The sequence below is a fragment of the Dinoponera quadriceps genome, unplaced genomic scaffold (assembly GCF_001313825.1).
Source record: "Dinoponera quadriceps isolate SergipeBrazil2010 unplaced genomic scaffold, ASM131382v1 scaffold3127, whole genome shotgun sequence".
Classification (NCBI taxonomy): Eukaryota; Metazoa; Arthropoda; class Insecta; order Hymenoptera; family Formicidae; genus Dinoponera; species Dinoponera quadriceps.
This window is the reverse complement of record NW_014557143.1, coordinates 150,200-175,833: the sequence shown is the minus strand read 5'-3', so window position 1 is coordinate 175,833 and position 25,634 is coordinate 150,200. Positions and strand designations below refer to the sequence as shown.

The window sequence follows — 25,634 nt, the reverse complement described above, 5'->3', positions numbered from 1 at the left end:
TGGTTCTTTTTTGCCAAACGACACTGTTTAAACGAGCGAACGTTCGATTAAACAATATTGAGATAAACGATCGATCAAACCGTTTCGGAATAATAGAGAGGGCTCTGTCCGTGCCCACCGCCATTGACAACGCAGCAATGGCATCGGGATGAATAATACCGGGTCTCATCGTCGAGCTAAATATCCATCGAAGAGCCGAAACGAGACGTGGATCTCGTTATTTATCGGCGATCCTTCATTTACAATCGTTTGAAAAAGCGCCGCCGGTCGATCGCCACGCCGACGACGCGGCGCCGCCGAGCACACCCTGTATGCACCGCGGACAGTCGTGCACGAAACGCCGAAAGCTGAACCCCCGGGTGAAAAACGCAGCGTCACGGTTATGCATTTTTTAAATATCCCTCCGCATCGGCGCGGTTTACATGCGTGAACGTGAGCGCACGCCAACCGGTCTCACACGGGTGTTAATTAGTCACTTCGCTGCGAATTATCGGCACGTCGAAAAGCCGATGAAACTACAACAGTTTCGACAATTTGGACGTACGTTTCCATTTTCAGCCACCTATATCCATCCTCTCCACCGGCGTACCCGCCGCTACGTACACGCCTACTCACACACACCGGCGAATCCGTGATTGTAAATAAAGGCTCAATTATCGCATCGGCCAAATATTATGTCCTTTTTTATCGCGCCGAAACATTTTGTGCGGATTATTTATGGTTGTTAATAACATGATAAGAGATCAATAGCGCGTCTCGTGCGATTCCCTTTTCAAATTCATTTCGAAATTATCGAAATTGGATAGGTTTTTATAGGAAATTGGAACCGCGTTTATCACCGAGGTGATTGATTTATCGTTACTATTAACCTGGGCTCGGGTTTCATTTCACAATAATCTCCTTTTCTCGTTTGTATCAGTTGTGCGCGATACGGCAATACGATATGCATGACGCGTGCGCGGGCTACCGACGCATTTTTCTATATAAATATATAGATATATTTTTTTTTTCAAATAATAATTTCGTTCTGTTTAAATAAAGGTAAGGAAAATCAACATCGGCGGCAGACCGTTGATTGGAAAGGCAGGCAACGTTGCTACGAGAGAAGAATCAGGCTACGGAAACGAGAAATCTCCAAATGTCATAGTCTTGAATTTATAAATGCGGTGCGCAAGGAATATTCATTATCCCGAAAAATGCACCGGTAGAAAAATACCGGCCTCGACCGAATATATCCCGGGGGTTATCCAGAAATTCGCTGAGGGAGGAAAAAAAGAGAGAAACAACAACGCGCATAATCGCGATTCGAGAGAGGGCTGGGCGTCACGTGCGAAACATACAATGCGCAATATACAATGTACAGCGTGTGTCCCGGAATACCCGGTCTTAATCTTCATTAATTTGAGATTGAGGTCGAGAGCGCGGGCGGCGCATTCCGCGTATAACAGAGCACAAATTCGAGATAATACATTTTCGAAACAGCGCTTCGTTCCTTCTCCATATCCTACCTCTCTCTCTCTCTCCATCCAGGTTTTAACGATTCCTCGGGAATGTCGTCGGAATAGTATCTGCCTCGCGGATGTTTCAGCAAACGGAATCTCGAGACCGATGACATTTCGAGATAACGCGCTCTCCTCGCGCTGTATCTCTTTCTCGCGATCTCGTTTCGTCCATCTCGTGCGCTAACGTAACGCACGCTCGTTAACGGTGACCGACATCGACGGTGTATTAACGAGCGAGTCGCGCGTGTGATTCGTGATTCCGATGCGGTGGTTAGCGGTCGGTCGTTCGCTCTTCCGTACGACGAAGTTTCGCCGAAAATTCGCAAGCTTGCCGCGTATGTCACATCGCCGGTAATTTCAGACGCGCGGTTTGACAGCACACGCCACGGTGTTGCGACATCCACGGTATACGGCGTTCATTCGTCAGCACTCGTCCGTGTCGCGCGCGTTATGTCCGTATTGTCGCCGACACGAAAGGATAGACCCTCAGGAGTGAAATTTCAGCAAATTTCGCCGCCACCGAAATGACGATCGTCGCGTCGAAAACGGTGCATCGCTCGATAACGCTCTCTCTCTCTGGCAGACTCCGAGGAGAAGCGCGTAATAAGCGTATGACGCGTAACCGCGTAAATCGGAACTGGTTCCCACCGGGAGAAAGAGAGAACGCGGCTCATTCATCGCATAACGCGCGCGAACGCGTGCGCGCAAAATAAATACGCGTGACGAGTGTGTGCGCCACGGGAGAAAGAGAGGCACTCCGGAGCAGCACTTAAGGATAATAAACTATCGCGACAGCGAGGGGGTGGCGCGACATCTTTCGCAGCGTACTACCGGGGCAGATCTCCCGAAATTGATCGTGCTTCGCGCATACTCTCATTACGCGACCAGCGTAGTAGTATATGACAATAAATGGACTTTTCCCGACGACAGAAAGAGTAAAAAGAGAAGGATACGAGCTTCTTCGACGCACGCCTTGCGACGGGTTGCCGAAGATACGTCATCGGTACTTTATCGCCGACGATACGAATTTTTACGCCACTCTTTTTACGTAACGGAAACGCCAAGCTGTCGTAACGACGATCGTCTCCTCCCCTCGACTCCAATACGAATGAGCAATATTCTTGTCTGCCTTTCGCAGTAGTTTCTACACTTAATCTTTTCAGAGAAAAAGATAATACACATATATATACTCCTATGTAGACTGTACGAATTAATCAGTACTTCGTGAGAGCCATTTCGCGAGTGACGTTCGATCGGCGCGATAGAGAGAGGTCGTCCTCGAAGTGACCCGAGGAGAGACTGTCGGGAGATATTCGGACGTTGAGACTCTCTTGTACGGACAGCCTCTTGGCTGGAGAGGAGCGGCCGCCGCAACCACGTTTACACGCGTAACAACGCGCGCGCGCGATCACGACTACGGGGGGTGCGACTCGGTGGGTTCGAGTCTCTCTCGACTCTGTGCGAAAAGAACGCACCCCCTTATTACACGGGAGCTGGTCTGTTATTCGCAATGGCCGAACCAGGCGTAACGTAAAAACGACGCGATTTCACGAGCGAGAGGAAAAAAAGAAAGAGCGCGGAGTAAACCGACAACACGCGCGACGTAGTGTACACACGTTATAAAAACTGCACGACATCAATTCGGAGCAACGAACGATCTCGATTACCACGAACGACGGATTTGCGAGAGCCACATCGGGCCGAAACCACTACCACCGTATCACCACCACTCCGATTTCCCGTCCGTGCGTACACACACACACACACGTTCGCACGCGTAATCCGTAAACACGCACGCATCGACGCACAGAGAGCGATCGACGCGTGATCGACACACGGCCGCTCCGTCGTGCGTGCGTTGTCTCCTACCAAACGAGAATTGAGAATCGCCACTTCTCGCACTCACCAATACGAAGTCCCCGATGGAGGGTGGTGAGAGGGAGTCCCCGAAAGCTGCCTAGGGGAGACGACGCCGCGCCTGATAAATCCCAGCGTCTGTCGCCGAGGGATCCGAGAACACCGACGGCGGCGTTGGCAGCACAACGACGACGTCGACGCACACTTTGCCTGTACACTGGCTACCGTTGGCACTGTGATCCGCACGCACACGCGATCCCACGAATTCCGCGCGCGTCGACTACGACGGGTCGTCACGACTACGATTACTACAAGTAGTGGTCTCGAGTCCGCGCGGTATTCGGCTTTTCCTTCGTTCTCGCGCGCGCGTCGGTGGCAGCTTCGCTAGACGATACCGCGGCGACGAGGTTCTCTCTCGTCCGTTCCGCACACCAGTGGTCTATCACACTCGTCGCCGAGCGAGCCGTGTGTGTTTTGCTCTGTATTCTTTTTTGCCCTACCGTCCACGGACGACGGTCGGTCAGCTGCGGTGCCGTGTTAGCGACTGTTCTCGAGAGACTGGCGGCCGCAGTCCGATCGACCAATAGCTGCCCGACTTTCACCGAGCGCCATCTTGCCCCTACCCGAACACAAAGAGGCTGCCCGGCCGAGCAGCCACGGAAACGCACGAGCGAGTTCCGCTCCGGTCGCCACAGCGTTTCCACCCCTACCACCTTCGCCGTCGCACCACCACCCTGACCCACCTACCACTACATCCTGGCGGTAGATCGACGTGCGTTTTGCGGCTTCGCTCCTTCGCCGGTGTCCCCCCAACTTTCGATACGGGGTTTTATGAGCGAGATTAAGCGCGCGCGAGGGTGCGAAATGACTCGCGCGAGAATTGAAAAGATTATTTCCGCGAAGCGAACGAAGCGAGATGTTATTAGCGGCGACTCCTCGAAGGCGAGCGGGCTCGCGTGACCATAGATATTTCGGTCGGCTCGCCTGCTGTATACAATGTGTGGTAAACGCGCGACGATTTGTCGAGCGTTGCTCCGAGAATCGACACGTTCACTTTCAGCGGCTGCTTATCTCGAACGTATCGAGACTCGCCGATAACTCTCGATAACGAGGGCTAATTCGCGCGCGAGATTCGTCCACCCGAGAACGCGAGGAACGCCGGACGGATCTTCGAACGCGGTACCGTCGCGATCTGCCGCTCCAGCATCGATCGCCATATTGCGCGATTGCGATTCTCGAAGCACCGACGCGCACCGCACTTCACTCCCGACCAATCCCGACTGTTCAACGTTGGAAGTGCCGAATGGTCGTATCTGATCGTTCCTACTTTTCAGTTTGATACCTTTGATATTTATTATGCGAGAGACAGGATTCGACATCCCCCGGCGATGACGCGCGTCAGATCGTGCAAGTATCAATTTGGATCCCGGCCCTCACGTGTCATAATTCCCGGCGCTTGGTGCTCCTCGACGATCGGTTCCGCGAAATATTCACTTTCGACTGATTAACGACCGACGCATGAAACTTACTCCCGGCAATTCCGGGTGACGACGGAGCGCGCGCGAGACTCGCATTCGGCGAGTTTACTTCGAGAAATACGGTACGACTTTTCGGATACGTTATTGCCGCGTCGCGATCCGTCTCGGAACTGTCGCCATATTCTGGAACTGCGACGATTGCGATTCTCGAAGTACCGACGCGCGCGCACAGCACTTCACTCGGCACTCCCGACGAACCGTCGTGCGAGATATACTTTGTGACGACTGTTTAACGATATTTCGTCTCGTGAAGCGCACGAAACTGAACCTTCGGTACCGCCGGCGATGATTCGCGCGAAACTTACTAAAATATTTCACCGTTTTTACTACTCGTATCCGTGCAGCGCAAATTGCTTGGCTAACCGTTACCCAACGTTGGCCGAACGTTGGCTAATGGTTAGCCAACCAATTTACGCTGCACGGGTATATGGCCTGTTTTTCACCCGTTCTATCATTTTATCCTCCTTTCTTGCGCCCTCCCGAGTACGCCCACGGTCTATTAAGCGAAGGAATAATACATGCGAATGTGTATGAATATTTCGAAGGAAATTGCCCGTCTTCAATACTCGTTTTCCTGCGCTGTTCACGTACGGAAAAAACTACAATAATACGAAAGAATTATTGTTTTTCTTCTGTAATATACCAGTAATTTCTTCGTATTCTTGTAATCTTTTTTCCGTACGGGCGAAATGACACGTTAATACGTTCCAGTTTTCAGCTTCGCTTCTGTACGGAAAGAAGCGCGTTAAAAGAGTCGTATTTATTCGTGTATTTATTCGTGCTATTTCATAATATGCAATATGAATGCTTGCGTCTGTTAAACAAATATTTTCTACTCGTAGTTGAATACAAACGTTAACACATCTCAAATTTACACAGCACTGTGCATGTTTACCCCTCAGAAATATTCAATAGTGCGTTAATACCATTCGGATATGCTCGTACGCAATCCGCTCGTTATTACGGTAAAGTGCCTCTTTTTGACCTAAAAACTCGTGCTCAGCCGAATGCACGTTTTCACTACTCAAACTAGCCGCTTTTCGCGGGCTAAAAACGATGAAATATTTATATAACAATGTCCTTTATACTAAATCAAGGATGATGATGCGAACGGTATCGAATTCAATCCTGAGTCTCACGTGTCACAACCCGCGATGCTTCGCGTGACATTTCCGACGATCTGTTTCGCGGAATATTCACTTTGAGCGAGCGACTAACGACTGACACGCGAATCTCTTATTCTCGGCGACGACGAATTCGCAAGCGAGATTCATTTTCAGCGGGTCGAAGTCGCAAGAAACACGAAACGACTTTTCCAGCGCATCGCGATCCATTCTGTAACTGGACACTCTTTACTCGCAATTTATCCGCAATTCGTTCACTGTCGATACCATCGAGCCGTGTTCCTACGATTAACAAATTGGCACGATTAATTAAACGCGGATAGTGCGAGCAATAATCCGCCGACGGATCTGTGTTACGTATTTGTAGCGAACATGGAACGCGAGATTCCAAAAATCTCCGAGGGACACAAGTAGCGCCATCTCGAGGCTGGGCAACTCTCGGTCGATAAAAGCAGGAGAGTTTATCGCCCTCAGGTCCATGTGGGCATGTGGTCGCCGAAAGCGGGGAGTCTTTGTTTGGCTGTCACGGTGCATGCACATGTTCCCGTGACTTGAATTCGTTACTAGTTTGAACTACACATATGTTAGTCTGATACGTACTGGCTCCGGCGGTAATCGAGTCAGATTTAGTCTGTGCCATTTGACTTATTTAATCATCTAATTAAATGAGTAAATAATTAACAATTTATCGTCGAAAACACGGTGCTCGGTTTATTTCTGTGAATATTACTGGAGCCACGGATCAAGAAGAAGAGGAGGAGAAGGTCGCTGAGCAAGTGTGCTCTTTTGAGGTTATGTCCTCCCCCCCCATTGACCGGTATTTCGGGCAGACTTAGATTTTGGATCAATCTTTGTTTACAACATATCGAATCCGGTATACAAAATCGTTCGTGCTATACGCCAGGAGTAGCTGCAATTAGCGAGAAATAATGGAAACATGCGAAAAGAAGAAAACCTGGACGGACGAGGAGCGTTCAAAGCTCGCTGCTCAATTGGATGCCGAATTGAGCGAGTATATGAAAAATCTTGAAAAAAAGGAATACACGGAAGGATGGCCGGAGGACAGATGGCAAGAGGAAATGGAGAAGCACCCTTTCTTCATGAAGAAGGCACCCGAACCCGGCGATGAGCTATCTCCGTTGATGGAGGGGCTGCAACAGCTGAAGTATGGAGAAGACGAGAATACTCCCGAAGGTACGTTGTTATCTGTGATTTAACTATACGCTATTTTTGCTTGTATTACGGATACGTAATGTCGCTTTTTGATACTTGTACAAAATTTTATTTTGTTTATAGTGACGACCATAGTGTTTTAAGCTTTGTCACTAATTCTTGAATGACTTGCTTAGGATCAGCTTGAATTTCAGCCAACACAAGATCCTTGTCAATTTCAATAGGTTTTCCAGATTTTGGTCTGTTGGAAAGATCGAAATCGTCGTTTTCAAGTTTTTTAAACTAACGCTGACGTGTTCTGCTTATCCAAGGCGCGATAAACAGAACTAATATTAACGTTACACTCAAATTCTTTCCAAATTTCACAATAAGCACACTAAATGTCAAGAAATTTAATTAGTATATAAGTGATGTAATAATAAATCACGTCTATGAACGAGGTGGCAATGTTTATTCAATCTGAAAAGAACGACATTACTTATGGGCATCCCTAATAATATAAAGCGTTTATCGTTTTTGTGACACACACACAACGATATATCTGTCTCTGATACTTGTGTATAGAACTGGCGAATAATTACAAAGATGATGGGAACTTCAACTTTAAGTACAAAAAGTATCACCTTGCGATTTTTAGTTATACAGAAGGGATAAAAACCAAATGCAATGATAAGGAATTGATGGCTCAGTTATATAATAACAGAGCAGCAGCACATTTCATGCTGAAAAATTATAGGTATAAATTCTGGTAATTCTATGCAATAAATGATTGATGGAGCGGGCATATGATTGATGCAATTGTTACATATTTCAATAATGAAAAATTACAGATCAAGTTTGAATGATTGTAAGCTGGCCTTAAACTTGAAACATGAATACCCGAAAGCATTAAACCGTGCCGCTACTTGTAGTTTTCACATTAGAAATTACGGTGAATGTATTGAATTATGCGACAGGCTTCTCCATCAGACGCCAACTAACAGAGAAATCTTAAAATTGAGAAATGATGCTGTGATTGCAAAAGTAAGGAACATTGAGAAATATCTGTGTGTGCGTGTGTAAATTTAGATTATATAAATATGAGTTCTCATAGAGCATTGGCAATAATATAGGGACGTTTAGAAAGAGATCAAAGGAAGCAAGCAAAGTTAGAAAAAGCGTTGGACAAAGAGGGCAAGAAATTATTGGAAGCAATTTCGAAAAGAAGCATCACTATTCTGGCAAGAAAGAAACAACATAAGTTAGAATTAAGCGATCTGGAACATGAAAACTCAAACATACAAAGAGTGCAGTTGGACGAGAACAATAGATTGTTGTGGCCAGTGTTGATTTCGTATCCAGAGAGAATGCAATGTGACCTTGTGAACAAATTTCACGAAGACACGCCGTACGTTTCTAGCTTTCTAACTGCCAAGGTCTTTCTTCCTCTTAAGTCACGCGTTATGTTCTCGTTAACATATATTTCTCCATTTTTGTAGATTAATGGAACAATTAATCGAAATATTCAAACCCCTCGAATGGGATAAGGAGCGGAAATATATTATCGGGAATGTAAACGTATATTTTGAAGGCAATGAGGAGCCACCTGTCATCCATGCGGTAGACATACGATTAACGTTGGGCGAAATATTGCAAGACGAACGGTGAGGGTATTTTCTATCGATAAGAAACGCGTGAGAATTGTCGTTCACGTGTGCCAAATTTGTCTTTCAGATTCGTAGTCAGGAACGGCGCGCCAATGTTCTTTATATTGGTTAAATCCAGCCAAGTGGAGGAACACTTTCTCAGAGAATGCGTTAATTAAGTTCCCACGGTTACGTTGTACACGCTATTTCCTCGTACACGCTGTATACATTGTGTCATTCGCGAATAAATTTTGTCATTATATTTTATGCAAGATTATATATATGTGTGTATATATATATATAGTTTTTTTTTCCTACAATAAGTGTACATGTTATTGTTCTCTAAACCCCCATGTCCTACCGTTTCAGAACCGCTCCTTTCTCCCTAAGTAAGTGCGCGCGAACCCTCGACGAACCGGCGTCTCGATCGTTTCGCAGGATCGGTAAGCGGCCGAGAGAGACTCGGTGGTTCGGAAGGTGGTGCCACCTGCAACCAGCACCTGTACACGCCAGGTGAGGCATAAAGAGACGGAGCCGTGGCAGCGTGAAATTCAGTTCGGCCGACACCGTGGGACACGCAGTGCGCGCGTCATCTCGGCGCGGTTGACTCCGGAAATTACGCGCGAGCGGTGTCGGAGGTGTTGAAATAGTGCCACCGCGATCGGGAAAGAGGAAGAGGGCGAGATTCAACGAAGAGAGGAAACGGGAAGGTCCGCGTGTCTCAAGGCCACTTACCTCCGGAGTTTCGCCGTTTACTTCAAGGGAGAGACGCCGTTGGGTAGCGGCGGAACGGGAGGCAAACGATGCCGGAGCGATGCAGGCAAGATTCCACGCTACTCTTCGCGGAAACGCAATGCCCCTTCGCGTATCTGGGAACCTCATCTTTTTTAATACCTCCGCCGGCTTCGCGTCTCGCTCGTGGTAGCACTTGCGTTGCTTTTACCGTATTAAGTATCAGCTCGTTGGCAAACGGAGCTTCTTTTTTCGCTAAATAACGCGAACGGAAGATATAACGCTCGTCGATTAATTTTCTCACATCCTTTTTCCAATGGTTGTAAAAATATGTTTATTACCCGGTAAACACCGATCAAAATAGTAACTTTACATTACATCGATATTATAATTTCTCACTTAACAATGCAAGTGCGATGTAACATGCTGTACGTTGTACGTAACGATTACATTGAGTGGGAAATAACGACATCATCGTAGTGTTACTGTTAGTTGGGGTTTTTATCGGGCAATACTTTTTGTATTCTACGTTAAACAAAGAGAGAGAGAGAGAGAGAGAGAGAGAGAGAGAGAGAGAGAAAGATATCACAGAGGACCACAGCCATTAAATTACAGCTCGCCTTCTACAGTCTCCCGTCTGCCAATCCAGAGACGCGTGACAAAAGGCAATGCTGGGTCGCTTTCAAACTTTCTCGAGTTTTCGCGTGGGCATCGGTCGGCGATCGATCGTCTGGAAAGTGTGGTGATTTGGAAGTTTCGCGGGCACACCGGTGCGATTGTCCCGGGAAAACTCTCCGGGGGGGTTCGCTCGGTTACGTCGAAGTTACGTCGAAATCGAAAGACATCGGGGATGGCCGGCTGCGATTTACCGTACGGGACATACCGTGCGAGATCCGGTTTCGCCGTTGAATTCACGCGTGTCGGCCGTGTCGCGTTCTTTCTCCCCCTGTCTCATTTCGCAATAAAGCGCGAGGAATGCGCGTAATGATAATGAGCAGAGCCGACGTGGGATCCGCGCGTGTATGTACACAATGCCGCTTAGCGCGCGCGACAATGAAACTATGTCGAGCATTAAATTATTCATGAGATCCGCGCTGCGCACCGTCGGCGTGTCGCGATCGACGCGCGCGTTTTCGCCGGTGCGCAAGTTTTGCATTTGAATATGTGCACGCGCGCAATTGTTGCGACTCTCATAGTTCCACCCGGAATCCGCTCGGATCCGCTTTCTGGGTCAAAATAGATCCCTCCCCTGGTTCCGGGGACACCGGAATCGACATCTCTCTCTCTCTCTCCCCCTCTCCGCTTTTCAGAACTAGTTCCAGACCTCAGATATCGCCTTTTGGAACTCATTCCCTCCTGAAATTAGAAATCCTGATCTGGCAATTTAAATCCAAATTCCCCAACTATTCGCGGAACATTAACATTCTCAAACCGTCTCTTCGTTAACAAAATGCATCTCTCGCGCACTTTCTTATTGCATCGCTATCGCAATATACATTTCTTTCCCTCTTTTTATCACTAGTATTGCTAACGATGAATTTCCCTTTTGTTCTTTCAATTCACAAATTGATCTTGCAGCGTTTTTAGGGAATTTGTCCTAGAACGATTAATAACAGTTTCGCGAGGACGACAGCCGAAACTCGCGTCGGATGGCGCGCGTCGTTGAGAATCCGCGGGCGCGAAGGAATTAAGGAGGGGCACCGAGGAGGAGAGATATGCCGCCGATGGCCGGCTGCGTGTCCTAGTTTCGCGCCAGGACGCGCCAGGCCACGGTGCATCTCTCCGTCCGATGCCCCGAAGGCCGATACGTGTCGAGGGAATTGCGTCACGCGTCGCGAAGAGAAAAAAAAGAGAGAGAAAAAAAGAAGAAATACCGGAGACGGTCGAACCGGTTGTGACGACGTTGAGGCGACCGGTGATTTTCGGATTTTCGGGAAGTCCACTTCCCAGGCGAGGATGATCATCGTTGTTTAGCGCCGATTCAACTCGCTCTTTCTTCGTCGGCGAGTCCGTTTCCGCGCAGATTCCGATCCTGGGACTCTCTCTTTGTCCGCTGCCTCCGGCCTCCCACCTCTCCCGCAGCTCGTCCTCCTCCTAGGCGACGACGATGTTACACGCAACGCGTATGTAGTCGCATCGTGACACGGTCTAACGGCATTCACCCGACCTCGTCAACCCGTTCCTCGCCGCGCGTGTACGCGCGCATTCCCGCATTTCTTTTTCCTTTATCACGCTGGAAAATGTATTCGAGTACGATCGGCGTGATGCGCGCTCGCCGTCGTCGAACGGTCGACAGATATAAACAAAGGGAAACGGTAAAAAGCCGAGGAGAGAGGTCGACGGACCGTTTTATCGGTGATTGTCGAGCGACGTGGAAAATTGCGCGCAGCTCGCGCTCGATATCGCCGCGATAGCCCGCTCCGGATTTCTTTCCCCTCCCGCCGCTGACGGAGATCGTCACGGTTAACACAGAAGGCGGTAATAGGAAAATACTTGGGCCGTGTATTTAAGTCCGACTTTAATAATGCGCAGCGACGCGGACGCGATACATCACACGCCGCGACAATTGCCGCTCCAGTTCCGTCAGGAGAGCCGGCATTATGCACCGAATCTCGGCGTATAAATTCATTTTCCCCGCCGGCAACATCGATAAATAAACCAGGATGATAGAGACGCGGACACCTCGCCGAAAGAAAAATTTCCGGCCCGCTGCACCACGCGCGGCTATTATCTGAAATTAAATGCGCGAGACGTTTGCGAGAAGCGCAGGTTCAAAATGTACGGTGAGCTTCAAGCAATTTTTTTTTATGCATTTTGGAACGTGCGAATGACGACTCAATGAAAGAAACTTTTTCGAAAAATAGGATATTTTTCTTGTATTTTTCTTTTATTTGTTTACATGAGAATTTATACCCTTTGGTACAAAGTTTTGTGTACACAATTTTCTGAGAAAAACTTTAATTACAATAATAATAAGAATAAATTAAACGTAGAAAAAACGATTCATAAACAGCCTGCATTATTATATTAATAATAACGCATAATATTTTTGTTATATTGTAATAATGCAGGCTCTTCATGAATCATATTTTTTTGCTCTTTTTGGACTTTTTGTGTTTTTATTATTGTAGTTATAGTTTTTCCAGCAAATAATGTGCAAAGTTTTATACACAAAAGGAATAATTCTCATATAAATAAATAAAATAAAAATACTTCATTTTTCAAAGTGAATTCTCTCTCATTGAACCGTTTCCATTCCAAAACATCGTTTGCGCGCTCCGAAGTGCATAAAAAAGTTGCTCAAGCGGTTACTATATTACAATAATAATTCTCTCATTGGGCCATTCCAAGCTACATAGAAAGAAGTGAATTCGAATTCTTTTGGAACTTATTGTACGTTGAATTCGGAGAAAGAGAGAGAGAGAGAGAGAGAGAGAGAGAGAGAGAGAATAAAATCTTTAAAAGATTGATATATTCATTTATACAAGAGACCGCAGTGCACGCGTGACGCTTCTCCACTTTGCGATTTCTCAGCCGTGAGATTTCGTGACGAAAAGGGCTCGCGAATGAATGTTTGATATGCCCGAGTGACCAAGTTTCTCGCGCTGCGACGAGCAGTTGAGAAACGTCGGGTAACGAGAAACGGTTATTATATCGCCTCTTAAATTTTATCGTACCGTTAGCGATTGTCCCGCTCGTTTATTACAGATCGTTAGCAATCCGCTTGCATTTCGTTTTAACGTCGAGAGTTCACGTAGCTGTTCTTCGCAACCGGCGGCGGTGTGAGACTCGGGACACCCGAGATAAAAATGCGAAATTCTCCGCATCCTCCTTCTCTCTCTCTCTCTCTCTCTGTCTTTCTGTCTATCCGTCTCTCGCTTTCGTTTTCCGCGTCCCCGGTGAAATTTCCTTATTCCATTTCGCGCGACCTTAAATGGCAGACAGCCCGACGGATTTGTGTATTTTTGCTTTAAAGACGCGCGCGCCCGATTCCTCCTCGTTCGAAATTTAGGTCAATGCGAAATGAAATTCTATTTTCTCGGTGCGGCGAAGTTCCCCGTCGTTTGTCAATTTTAATCTGGAATTTTTATACAAAAGCATTATATTCCAGTAGTAGTGCAGGAACTTTGTTATCCCCGCGATATGAAATTTTGAGGCCGAGCGGTGGAGAGTGGAGACGAAGAGGCGGAATTTCGCCAGGAAATTGTCCAAGTCGATTCTAATCGAGAGTCGGATTACATCCGACGCACGTAACGCAATTAATCACCCGACGCATTACAGTCACCGTCTAACGTTTCCTAATTTCTCTTTGCAGTTGACGGACCGCGCAGCCTCATGTGGTGAAAATACGCTCGTTTTTAAGATACTGTTGAGGAAGCACGACATCAAACGGTACCCGAGGAGGGTTCTGAAGCGTCGGCGTTTTAGAATCCCGAGGAATCACGCGCGACGTTCGAGGTAGAAGCAGAGGAGGCCGGAGAAAAAAAACGAATTAGACGATAGGATAAAAGGAAACAAGGACGCGAGTCGACGCGGTAATTTAAGCAGGACGACACGCGTGAAAGGAAAGCGTCATTGAGAGAAGCTTCACGGGTGACAATTAGAAGAAAGGGAGGGAGAGAGAGAGAGAGAGAATCCTCCTCTCATCTTGTGAGAGAGAGAAGGAGAGAGCCGTCCGTCCATTGAAATATACGTAATAAAAGATTCGTGGTGGCGCCCGAACGGTATTCCGCAATCCACCACCTGTGGCTTCTCCGATAGCTTCTCTGATAAGAGAGGGGGAGAGAGAGAGAGAGGAAAAAGAGCACCACGTCGTTGCAGGGCTCGCGACTTTCAGCTGGAGATTAACGCTAAGCCCTCCTCTTTAAAGAGCGCTCTTCTTCCATTAAAAAGGTAAGTACACACCGGCGTTCGCGCGAGGCGACGTCGGTCGCCTTTGAGAAAGGAGGAGAGAGGAGAGAGGAGGATGCTAAGTTACTTCCGCGATTTTCGAGTAGCGCGCTGGTAATAGCAGAGTGACCTGGAGTGACCGATTGAAAAAGACGAGTCGTGTGGGAAAAGAGAGAGAGAGAGAGAGAACGATCATTCTGATAAATGAAAGTCGAGAGCGAGTTTCTTGACGACGACGACGACGACGTTTTTATTCAGGGATCGCCTAAGCGGCGACTGCCGGAAGTGATCTCGGATGATCGCACCGGCGAGAGGAAGAACAGGTCGTTCCCGCGGACAAGTAAAGAAGGACCGGGAAAAGTGAGAGGACTCGTCCCGGCGATGACCGTCCGACGAGCGGCACGAGTGTAGGAAAGAAGAGAGAAGAAACGGGAGACAAGCGGTTCTTCCCTCCCTCCGGGCTCCCCCTCGTCGAGAACCGTGGAAGGTCACTCGCGAAAAACGGCGAACCACTACGGGGTGCACTACGCGAACTCGTACGCGTGCAGCAACGGCGCACCGAGCGTGTACGGCACCGGCTGCACCGGCAACGGCTGCGGCTTCAGCCAGCAGCTGCCGTCACCCCAGCAGCAGCTCCACGAGGACTACCGGCCGATCTACTTCTACGTGGCGCAGCCCTACACGATCCCCTACACCTTCGCCAAACGACCGAAGCCGGCCGCCTCGTCGCTGCTGAGGACCGGCCCGCCCCCGCGCACCAACTGCCGCGTCAAGTTCTCCAGGAAGCTCGGCAACGCCGACTTCTCGCAGAAGGTCAAGCAGGGCGAGTTTTCCAGGAGCCTCAACCAGGTCCACTTCGCGGAAAGCCACGGTCAAGGTGATTATTTCCGCGATCGCCAAGGAACTCGAAAGGTGCGAAAGGTGTAATATTTTATTCGCGTCTGAACGCACGCGAAAATCATCTGAAAATCATTTGATAAATTTTATGAACAAATCGAGTCCGAAACGTTCGGATTCGTGACGTGTTTTTTTTTTCTAATCCAACGACGAAAGTTTGCTGTTCGTTCTTCGTTCGTTCGCTCAGTGCATGTCTGCTCCTCCCCAGCTTTAGCGAAGCTCCTACGAACACGCGTGCTTCTCTCTCTCTCTCTCTCTCTCTCTCGTGGCGCTTTCACGCCACGCCGCAGATTGGGCTCTAGCAGACCGGATAATTGCTCGCGAAAGCGGCGTTTCTGTGTGTGGCATAATTTAAATGGTGACTGTCGTCGAGTAGATTATGCCAATGGCCACGCGACGCGTCTCGTTCTCTTTCTTTCTCCGCTCGGTTAAACGAACGGAGAAAACGGAGAGCAGGGAGAAAGGAAAGGAACGGTGCCGGGGCACGATGACGCGCCAAGAGAGAATCGCGCTCCCGAGATTATCTATTTCTTCGGGGGAGAGATTTCAGCTGAGAGATTACTCTTAATTACCTTTCGTCCGTTCTTGCCGACCAGCGTGATCCCCGGCCGTCCGATCCGTGAGGATCCTCTCCGGGGAGAACACAGACGCCGCGTCTTCGGGGGAACCAGAGTCCCTGTAATAAGAGTCCGGACATCGTGGCCGCCACGTTTTATTTTAAAACTAGAAACGAAATGTTCAAACACTATTGAAATAAACCGGAATGTTAGTTTTCAATGACCTGGCAACGATTTTTCTCACATGTATAACAGATATTTCTTTTCAACAAGACATAATTATTTCGTAAATGAAACTCCTCAGGGTGGAGATGGAATTCATTTTACGACGAAGCGTAAGAATATTCATGAGGATGACGAAGTCAAAAGTTACACATCGAACATCCTGCATTGATCAGTTTGCTTTCCAAAAGACGCAATATGAAGCGCGCGCAGATTCGCTTTTCTCTCAACGCACTTCGCAGACTCGGTCGACGGTGAATCTTTGCGCTGTCGCTCGGCTGAAAGCTTTGACATCGTTCCAACTCCCGGAAGCTCACATCGATCAGAGATCAGACGTACGTCGTCCAGACTCTTGCAGGGACTTCAGCGGGATCGTTCCGGCGTGAAAAATTTCTACTGTTATTCCGGCGGAGGCCTCCCCTTTCCCCTCTCCCGGCTGCGATCGGCCGGTTCTCCTGTGTACGGCGTAACGCGCGGATGATGTTAATAAGATGCAGCGAGGCGAGACTACGCGCTATTCCGCGGGAGATCGCCGAGACGTTTGCTTTCCGCGCTACCTGCGCCTTCTTTTTACTTTGCCGCGTGTTTTGCGAAATATGCGTTTCACGAGCGGGCTCGGATCTTTCCTTTTGCCTCTTCGAAGAGACGACTCTCGCTCTGCGAATCTTCAGCGGGCTTGAACGGAGAGCCTCGGAAAGGATCTCCCTCGATGCATAGCGACGAACGCGAAATCTCTCTCTCTCTCTCTCTCTCTCTCTCTCTCTAACACTGAGTTCCCACGCTGACTTTCCAGTGCTCGCGAACTTCCCGAAAGCTGGAGGACCGTCAACGCGCGACCCGAGGATGACGTCGATGTTCCGCAGAGGCACGATCTTCGCTACGTTCTTCCTGTCGTTGCTGGGCGGCGGCCTCGTCTGCGCCGCCCTGGTCACGCAGCACTGGGTGGAGGCACGCCCGTGGAGGACGCCGAATCCTCAGGAGAGCGCTGGCAGGATTCACTTCGGGCTGCTGCAGGGCAAGAAGGAATTAAACGTCGCTTACGGTTGGAGGACGTATCACGTGTCCGGTATGCCGGGGGGTGTCTTTCTCTCTTTCTCTCTCGAGGCCGCCACGTTGATTGCATTTCGCGCATAGCCGCGCTCGCGCGAAAAACGCTCGCAGGATATCGCAACCTTGGGCGGTATGCAAGCCGATTAACACACAGCCGGCTGTCCGATCGGAAAATCGATACACGCGGCAGGACATTACCGTTAGCGAACGGCATTCCGTTCGGCGATTATCCCGATGTAAAGGACACGCGCCGAGAGATAATCCGCATCCGGCGGAGCGCGCGAAAATCGCGACCGCCGCGCGACGCCGAGGAATCTCGTCGATCCCGCGCGATCGATGAATCTCGCCGGCGCAACAATGCATAATAATCGCGAGCGAGTTTTACGCAGGCTGTTACGCCGGCGGCGCTTCCGGAGAAGAACAACAGAATCGCCGGCACGCGCTGTGAGAAGCGTTTCTCTTTCATTCAGCCGGCTCTAATCGGTTCGAAGGGTAAACGCGCCCGCTCCACGACCGCGCTTAGGACGTTTCGGGAACACAAACGCATATGTATGTATAGTGTCCCTATAATAAGAGTCTGGACACCATATCTGGCCGGCTCCGCCACGGTTTGAGTAAGCTTCCAGTTGAAACGATGCCAAAGATTGCGAGAAACAAAGGTCGACGCAAGTCTCTAGTTGTATCATCTAGTAATTTATTTTGGTTTGCACCCATTTTTTAGTTGTATTTGAACGTTTTGTGTATTATGCCTATGAATTCCCGGTTTTAACTTAAACATGACTGTGTCCAGACTCTTAAAGCCTTAGTAGAATGGCTGACTTATCGGTTTAAAATAATGTTCCATGTCTTAAGTCCTCGGTCGTGTGTGTGTAAAGTTCCTGTAATAAGGACTTTAGTAGAATCGTTAACTTATAATTGTAAGACAATATTTTATGCCCTAAATCTTTATCTACATTATTATTTGTTTACTTTTTTTTTATATTATACAATGATTTCTCATCAATTATAAACAGAAGGGCTCTTTAGTTTAAGGTTCTAGATATGAGACAGTCATTGTGCCTTATTCAAAGACAATTTTTATTTAAAGACTTATTTAAAGACAATTGTCCATATTCTGGAACTTTTATCGACAAAGGTGCCTTAAATGTGGCTTCTCAATCGGATAGTTCCTGTGCCACTTCTCGAGGCACTTTTATCGATAAAAGTGAGTACACTATGGATCGTCGTCTTTTAACCGTTTTAGCGCCACGCAGCGCGATCGCGTACTGTGGTGAAATGTGCCGCGATGTTTGGTCACGATCGTCAATTCGCAACGCGCTCGGTTCCGCAAACTTTTGAGTGTTTAGTATAACGTTTCTGATATGACTGACGAAATGAAGCGCGAGCGGCATATTTCGACGAAAAAAAAGAGCAGCGCGATCGCGTCGATCGGCATTACTCGCAGATGAATGAACGAAGCGCTGCATGGCGACACGGATTTTTAAAAACCCCCGGCACTAAAACGGTTAAGTAACACATTATGACTGCCTTGATGAATGACTATCTTGAGTCTTAAGGCTTCTATGTGGCTCACTTCAGCTGTCCTTGTTTGATGACGTCAGAAGCGAGAAATCGTACGCTCAAATATATTATGGTACACGTGGAAATAAAAGAATATGTGCATAAAATAGCACTCGTGATATATTCAGCACACTTGTAAAAGTGTCTGGACGCTTTCTCTTAACCTGGACAATTAAGAAATAATCATAAAATTAACGTAACAGAAATCATGAGAGAAGATAAGTTAAAAACGCAAGTTGCATGTTGCACAAATTTTCACCTATTGATTGCTCAGGTTAAAAGAAAGCGTTCGGACATTCTTACAAGTATGCTGAATCTATCACGAATGCAAGTATTCTTTTATTTCCACGTATATATCGTGATATATATTGGCATGCGATTTCTCGCTTCTGACGTCATCAAACAAGAACAGTCAAGGTGAGAGAACACAGGAGCTTTAAACTAAGAAGCCGTTTTGTTTGACGAGTAACTGTTGTATAATAAAAAAAAGTAAACAAATGGGTATTCAGATAAAGAAAAAAAAGGAGGCGAGAAAAACCGTGAAGTTACGAGACGTATGCCGGCGACAATAGACGCAGAAACTAGTTTCCCGCGCGCAAAAATCAACGACCAAGCCTCGTGGTCTACTTTCACGTGCTCGTATCATCAGCGTTGCAGCCGATGCCGGCCGCGGTAAGAGTATCGGATTCCAGCGCGCGCTGATCGATTTAACACGGGGAAGAAAGGGAGAGACGGACTGCGAATTTTTATTAATCGAAAACCAAGAAGGGAAAGAACGTTCGGCGGGAATCGTAGCCGGGCGGTTTTGCTGCCTCGAAACTTTACTTAGGAGCAACCCGCCTCCGGTGAGTGCAATGATCCGTTATTCACGCCGTCGTAAGTTGAAATGTCTCGCGGAAACTTCGTCGTACCGTGGAAGCGTAATGCGCGAAATATTCCCACTACTCGGTCTCTCTCTCTCTTTCTCTCTTTCCTTCTCTTCCTTTCTTCTTCTCCTCGGAGCCGGTACGTTACGCTCGAGCATAAAATGCGATAGCAGCGGCTTTTAGTTTCCGCGGCGCGCGATGCATTCGCATTATCGAAAGACGTCCGAAGCCCCGCCAAAGGCCGCGCATATTTTTCAGACGCGGACTTCACGGAATTGTGTTCGCAGACGCGACGTGGTTAATCGGGAGAGCTGCTCTCGTTTCAGTCTTCGAGTTTTTTGTTAACCCTGACGGTAACACCCGCGATCCTTACGCAACATCATAGGTCTCTCAGGCCTGCATCGCGAAAAAAAATTGTGAAAATCGTGGTTGTTTGTGTTCCTTTTGATGATGACTGGCTGCCGTAAGGAGACCAGTTCTCGTTATATCAGACTGATTATATCAGTGGTTACACGGGGATCTTAATTTTTTTCTGAGGAATGGGAAATAAAGAAGGCCTCGTAGACCTAACATGTTTCTGTCAAGGTTAAGACTTAACCCATTAACTGCCAAATTTTTTTTTTGAAATGTTTGGCCGGATAAGTTATATATATGCACAAAAAGTTTTGTATAATTACAGTATAATTATACTCAAATTATGTTTTGTTTTGAGCCCCAAATGGGGATCGTGGCAGCTAATGGGTTAAACGACGATGCATCCGATCTGCACGTAATTTAATTACACGCAACTTGTGCGTCAACACTTTGCCCAAAGTTCAAATTCAGGAAGCAAATATATCGTTAAATTCCTCTGACCATTTAAGTATAGAAAATTCTTCCATTTTTTTGAGAAGTCGATATAATATCCATTAAAAGCCACAGCTATATTTTTATGTTTTACTTTGTACGGGTCGAATGTGTCGACGATGATTGACTGATCCTTAAATTTATTATTATTATAATATTATTGATATTATCAGATATATATTATAATAGAGATATATCATAATATTATTGTTGCCAAGTGTGTCATCGATGATAAGCCAGCAGCCAACGCGTTAAAGAAAGCAATGTGCCGTCATTAACTTGATTAGACCTCAGCCAGTGTTAAAATATTTATTTAATAATGTTTCAGTCCCTCAGATGATTCGCCAGGACCCGTCGGTGATGTCCTGGTCCCTCTGGATCGGCACTTTGACGACGACATCGGCTGCTTTGGTAGCGGCCGCGCTCGCTGCACTCTTGGCGGTTCTAAACACGGCTACTTCACCGAGATCGAAGATTCTTTCTATCCCTAGCGTATATTTCATAAATATTTTAACACGTGAGTCTCCCTTTTAAATTCACAGATAGCTCGGTCATACGCGACGACGTGAATTCTCAATTACTATTTTGCTTGCAGTATTGATGTGCTTAGCAAGCACTTGCACGTGGTTAGCGCAGTATTACACAAGACTGTACGTCAATGTGCTTCCGAAAGAGGACATCGACAATATGTGGACCAGCGAAGGCTCCGCCGAGCTTGGCTATTCGTTCTGGTAAGCTGAGTCTTATTACCGAAGGTATAAAAAGTCCCCCGTTTTTCATCGCTTTATCGCCACAAAGCGTCATCGATCCGTCAAGTATCGATGGTTTTCTGTTACTTTTCACTCTCTAAATTTCTTGGAGTGGTCCCACTCAAAACAAGTGAAAAATGGACGTATTTTTACTCGAAACAACAATATACATGGAAACGACTGCTTTTTCTCATGTTTCTTCACATATTTAGAAATATCTCATTTTTCCCCACATGTTCTTATTCGACTTGAACATAAAAAAAAATTGATGCTAAGAAATCATATTCAATAATTAGCTTCTTTAAAGAAAACAAAACAAAGTTCAAAGAAAATAGAAAGTAACGACGACAGTCCAATGACACTTTAATGTTCGTGAAAAGAAAAATTGTGATTTTATTTTTAAGCTGTTGTTATTAGGTTTGTCGGAGAAACAGGCACTGGCTGTCACAAACACATTTGACCGTGCCCTTAAATTAGATAATACGGAATATTAATTTTATTACTCTTACGAAATTGACTGGTCTGTTTCAATGGAAAAATCTGTAATTAAAATTTTTTACCAAAAATTGATTTTATGATGAAGAAATCTGGGATTCTAACATCCTGGAAATATATTGTAACATGGCTTAACTGGATTCAAATATTGTTTTTATCTCGTTTCATTAAACATGTTTGAAAACAAGCACAAAGAAGGTCACTACAGGGTCAATGTCTTCAATCTCTTAGAAGAATGGTATAATAAACAATTTAATTATTAATGTACAAATTACTTGGAAAAGACTCACTTTTTTGAAGCTGACTCACTATTTTCTTACTTTTTCAAGAATTTTCTTGTTATTTTCGATAGTTAAATCGCTTCCATGCTGCGATGGTAAAAATATTGCCATTCGAAATCACAAGAGTGAACGTTTCGCTCAAACTTAGGAAAGATTTAGACTCCACATGAGCGAATGTTTCATTCGATTGGAAGGAATAATATATCCCCGTGACGGTGGAGTACATCAAATTCACTCTTCAATTTCAAGTGAGAATATTCACCCACCGATTCAGAGTAGAAAATTCCCTCTATATGAGCCAAAAATAATTCTATTTTTCGGGTGAGATTTCGCTCTAAGAAATGTGGAGAGGGCATATTCCCATATTTTTCACTCATATTTCCGTGTGTCAGATCGTACTTTAAAATCTGATTTTTCCAACTGATACTTTGTTGTACCAAATTAGATGATTCACAGTACAATTGGTCTGTTTCACTTAGGCTCGTCGTTAGCGCCGGTGTCGTGCACCTCATTAGCATAGCATTAGTCGGCTGGGGATCGGGCAGAGAGAAGGACGACCGCCTGGAGCCGATACCCGCGCTCGAAGAGAAGACAGCCGCAGCGATAATGTTGTACTAAACGTCGTGGTGAAACGACGACGTTAACGAAATGGGCATCCGCGCTGCGATCTTGTCGACGCGCGAACTTCGGTAACATCTTTTACATTTCGGGTTTCGCGGAGGGGAGAAAGCGAACGACCGATTGCCTCGCGCAGTTCCTATAAACAGATCAAGTGACGCGATTGCGACGCGTGAATTGACAAGATCGTGTATGGAAAAAAAACGCTTTATTGTAACTTAATCTATACATTATTACGTCTTACCGATAAGGCCGCAATCTAGACAATAATTCGATTCGGAACCGAACGGCCCGGAGCTGAGATTTCTATCGTTCGTACTGTAAAACATTCATATACAGACGTGTGCGTGTAAATGATGCACTATTTCAAATTCGAGAGAGACGTGCTCACGTACAGTGCGTTACTTCACTGCCGAGTTTACCCCGATATATTTCGATACTCGTGAACAACAATCCTCTCCGGAGGAACTCCTTAGATTTACTGTGCTCTATTTCTCTTTTTATCTTCTTTTTTCCTCTTCCCTTTTTTTTTTTTTTTTTTTTACAAAGGCGATTACTTTGACTAGACTGGGCTCTTTAAAACGATGATATATGTCGTATGGTTTTAAGTAAGTTGTAAAGAAGGATATATCCGATAAGTAAGCCGTGATTTGCCTTTCCTTTGAGGCATCGACTTATCTCACGTAGTTACTTCTCGATATTACGCTTCTTCTCTCTTTATATATATATATATATATATATAACGTACGCTCTTATATATATATACGTTACATCTGTAGTCGGATTGAAATTGCACGTGAAACGCGACATGAAATGTAAATACAATAGCAAGTTCGCTCTCCGACGGTGTATTTATTTATAACGATGTCGCGGGTACGATAATAAAACAGCGAACAAGATTGATGTTATGTATTTATGTAACGGAATCATCTGTGTGTTCGCTGTTTTATTATTTATGTGTATATACGTATGTATATTCCCCCGTGTACATTCCCTCCGTTACAAAAGCTTCGTCGTTATTGTATACTTTGCAAAATGGCTCGTGTGTATTGTACATGGCGGTAATCGTTAGTTGTTAGTGTGCGGCAGGAAAAGAGAGAGAGAGAGAGAGAGAATAATACATCTTCCTCTCGAGGAAAGATACATCACGATGTATAAGAGAACGCGGGATAATATAGAAAAATCGAAATTAGGCGGGATCTTTTGATTACGTCGATCGATTCATTCGCAACAACGGGGCTTCACCGTGTAAAACTGAGGAGGGAACAAACCGAGTTAACAGTGAAGGTTTAAGTTTGAAGATTCGATATGAAATTTTCTCACATCTCTCATATGTGGCCGGATTTTTTATATTATTCTGCGTTGACGTTTATTTATGTACTGGGCATCGTGGCACTTCCATGCCGCTTGGTTGCTGCTAAAAAAGACCGGATGGCATGAAAGTGCTCGCGATTGTGTCTATCGTTTTACGGCTTTCTTTGTTGCTCTGACCGGGAAAAGCGTTAAGTTTCGGGGGAACATAAAGTGCTTATCGTAAGTTGTAAATTGAGCACAAAGATAATTATTATCGTCATCGACTTACGTAATAATACGAGAGCGAGCGAAAGAAAAGCGGATAAAACTTTAGATATTAAACATAACGTATATTTGTTAGAGTTAACCGAACCCACTTTATATTACTTTATTAGTGTCATTTTGTTACGTTAATTTTACCATTTATCAATTATTACTGCAAAAGAGGAAAGTTTTTGGAATATTTAAGAAATCTGCTCCTTTGTTGCAAGCGTCATTTTATGGGCATCTTTTTATTTCAATGTTTTGGAAAAATTCTCAACGCGTATTTTCTCGTTTCTGACGTCATCAATCAAGATGACTTCCTTCGTCGTAAGGAGAGAGTAGAATAAAGTTAACCCCTTCCGGTCGAAGTCCGGATATTTCCGGCAAGATGCAAGTTTTGGAGATTTAAACTATCGCCCCCCCCCCCCCTGTTTATGCTGTCCCGGTGACTATTGGATGCACAAGAAAACTTCTTAGACAAATTTAATTCTTTTATGTAAAATACAATGATCTATATTTAAAAAATATTTAAAAACTTTTAAACAATGAGAGTTGTCAGCTTTAATTTACTAGAGCTGTTATGGAAAAGGAGAAAGTAACCCCCCCTTTTTTTTTATTCATCCACATATATGTTTAGACGGATTAACTTCCGAGAATCGTGATTCTGGTGGTGAATCGTGTAGTAACAATGGTGGAGTATTCACGCATACCACCAAGCACGACTTACAGAAGTATGTTCATCTATATATACATATAACAATCAATGAAATTATTTATATTTAAATTATACGAACACAGAAACAGAAAGAGGGATATATATAGTTCGTATAATTTAAATATAAAATTTCATTGATTGAGACATATTTACCTGCTAATACATACATAGGTCACTACATTTCACATGAAAAACCATAAAATATTTGCTAGGAAGTTTCCTTGCATCTCCGTTAGTTGGCGAGATGGTATAGAGGCGATAAAACTTGAAAGGAGCTGGAAAGGGGATAATTTTGGCTACTCTACAAGTTTGTCAAGTCTCATCAAAATTGGAGACGGATACTTTGCGGGTGTCTCTTGGTAGCAGTCAAGTATGGTATCTCAAATCAAACGCACGCGTCAATAATTTTTTTTCCTTATGTTTCGCATGATTGATAACATTCCGGTGCAAATGAATCGATCGATATAATCAAAAAGTTCCAAGGCTTCTGCAAATCTAACTATACACAATCGTCGAATGTGTATATGCGTAATTTAAGGTTATCAAACGTGATCCGCCACAAGATTCGCCCAGAGAGAGAGAGAGAGAGGGGGGGGGGGACTTTCTCCTTTTCCATAACAGTTCTAGTAAATTAAGACTGACAACCCTCATTGTTTAAAAGTTTTTAAATATTTTTTAAATATTGATCATTGTATTTTACATAAAAGAATTAAATTTGTCTAAGAAGTTTTCTTGTGCATCCAATAGTCACCGGGACAGCATAAACAGGGGGGGGGGGGG

The 25,634-nt window shown here is 45.7% G+C and overlaps 3 protein-coding genes across 6 annotated transcripts in view; 2 read left to right on the top strand and 1 right to left on the bottom strand.

Moving 5' to 3' along the window:
* LOC106748754 overlaps positions 1-3,895 on the bottom strand; it is a 98,161-nt gene extending 94,266 nt beyond the window's left edge. The window contains exon 1 of the mRNA XM_014627602.1: positions 3,409-3,895. The gene's annotated coding sequence lies outside the window, so the exon portion shown is untranslated. The remainder of the gene's footprint in view (positions 1-3,408) is intronic.
* Positions 3,896-6,508: 2,613 nt separating this feature from the next.
* Positions 6,509-9,081, top strand: LOC106748724 (tetratricopeptide repeat protein 4). Of its 2 annotated transcripts, XM_014627547.1 has the most exons (7): positions 6,509-6,838; positions 6,926-7,215; positions 7,759-7,930; positions 8,025-8,217; positions 8,307-8,581; positions 8,673-8,837; positions 8,908-9,081. In XM_014627547.1, exons 2-7 carry the CDS (start codon positions 6,951-6,953, stop codon positions 8,996-8,998), a joined length of 1,161 nt encoding a protein of 386 aa, XP_014483033.1. In that variant the 5' UTR covers positions 6,509-6,838; positions 6,926-6,950; the 3' UTR covers positions 8,999-9,081. The 2 variants fall into 2 exon arrangements, with proteins under 2 accessions (XP_014483033.1, XP_014483032.1); XM_014627546.1 differs by having other exon boundaries at positions 6,509-7,215.
* Positions 9,082-13,803: 4,722 nt separating this feature from the next.
* Positions 13,804-23,759, top strand: LOC106748732. 3 transcript variants are annotated; one of them, XM_014627557.1, is made up of 5 exons: positions 13,804-14,144; positions 16,911-17,183; positions 20,768-20,956; positions 21,035-21,170; positions 22,444-23,759. In XM_014627557.1, exons 2-5 carry the CDS (start codon positions 16,961-16,963, stop codon positions 22,580-22,582), a joined length of 687 nt encoding a protein of 228 aa, XP_014483043.1. In that variant the 5' UTR covers positions 13,804-14,144; positions 16,911-16,960; the 3' UTR covers positions 22,583-23,759. The 3 variants fall into 3 exon arrangements, with proteins under 3 accessions (XP_014483043.1, XP_014483042.1, XP_014483041.1); XM_014627556.1 differs by having other exon boundaries at positions 13,804-14,444; XM_014627555.1 differs by having other exon boundaries at positions 13,804-15,318.
* The last annotated feature ends 1,875 nt before the right edge of the window (positions 23,760-25,634 follow it).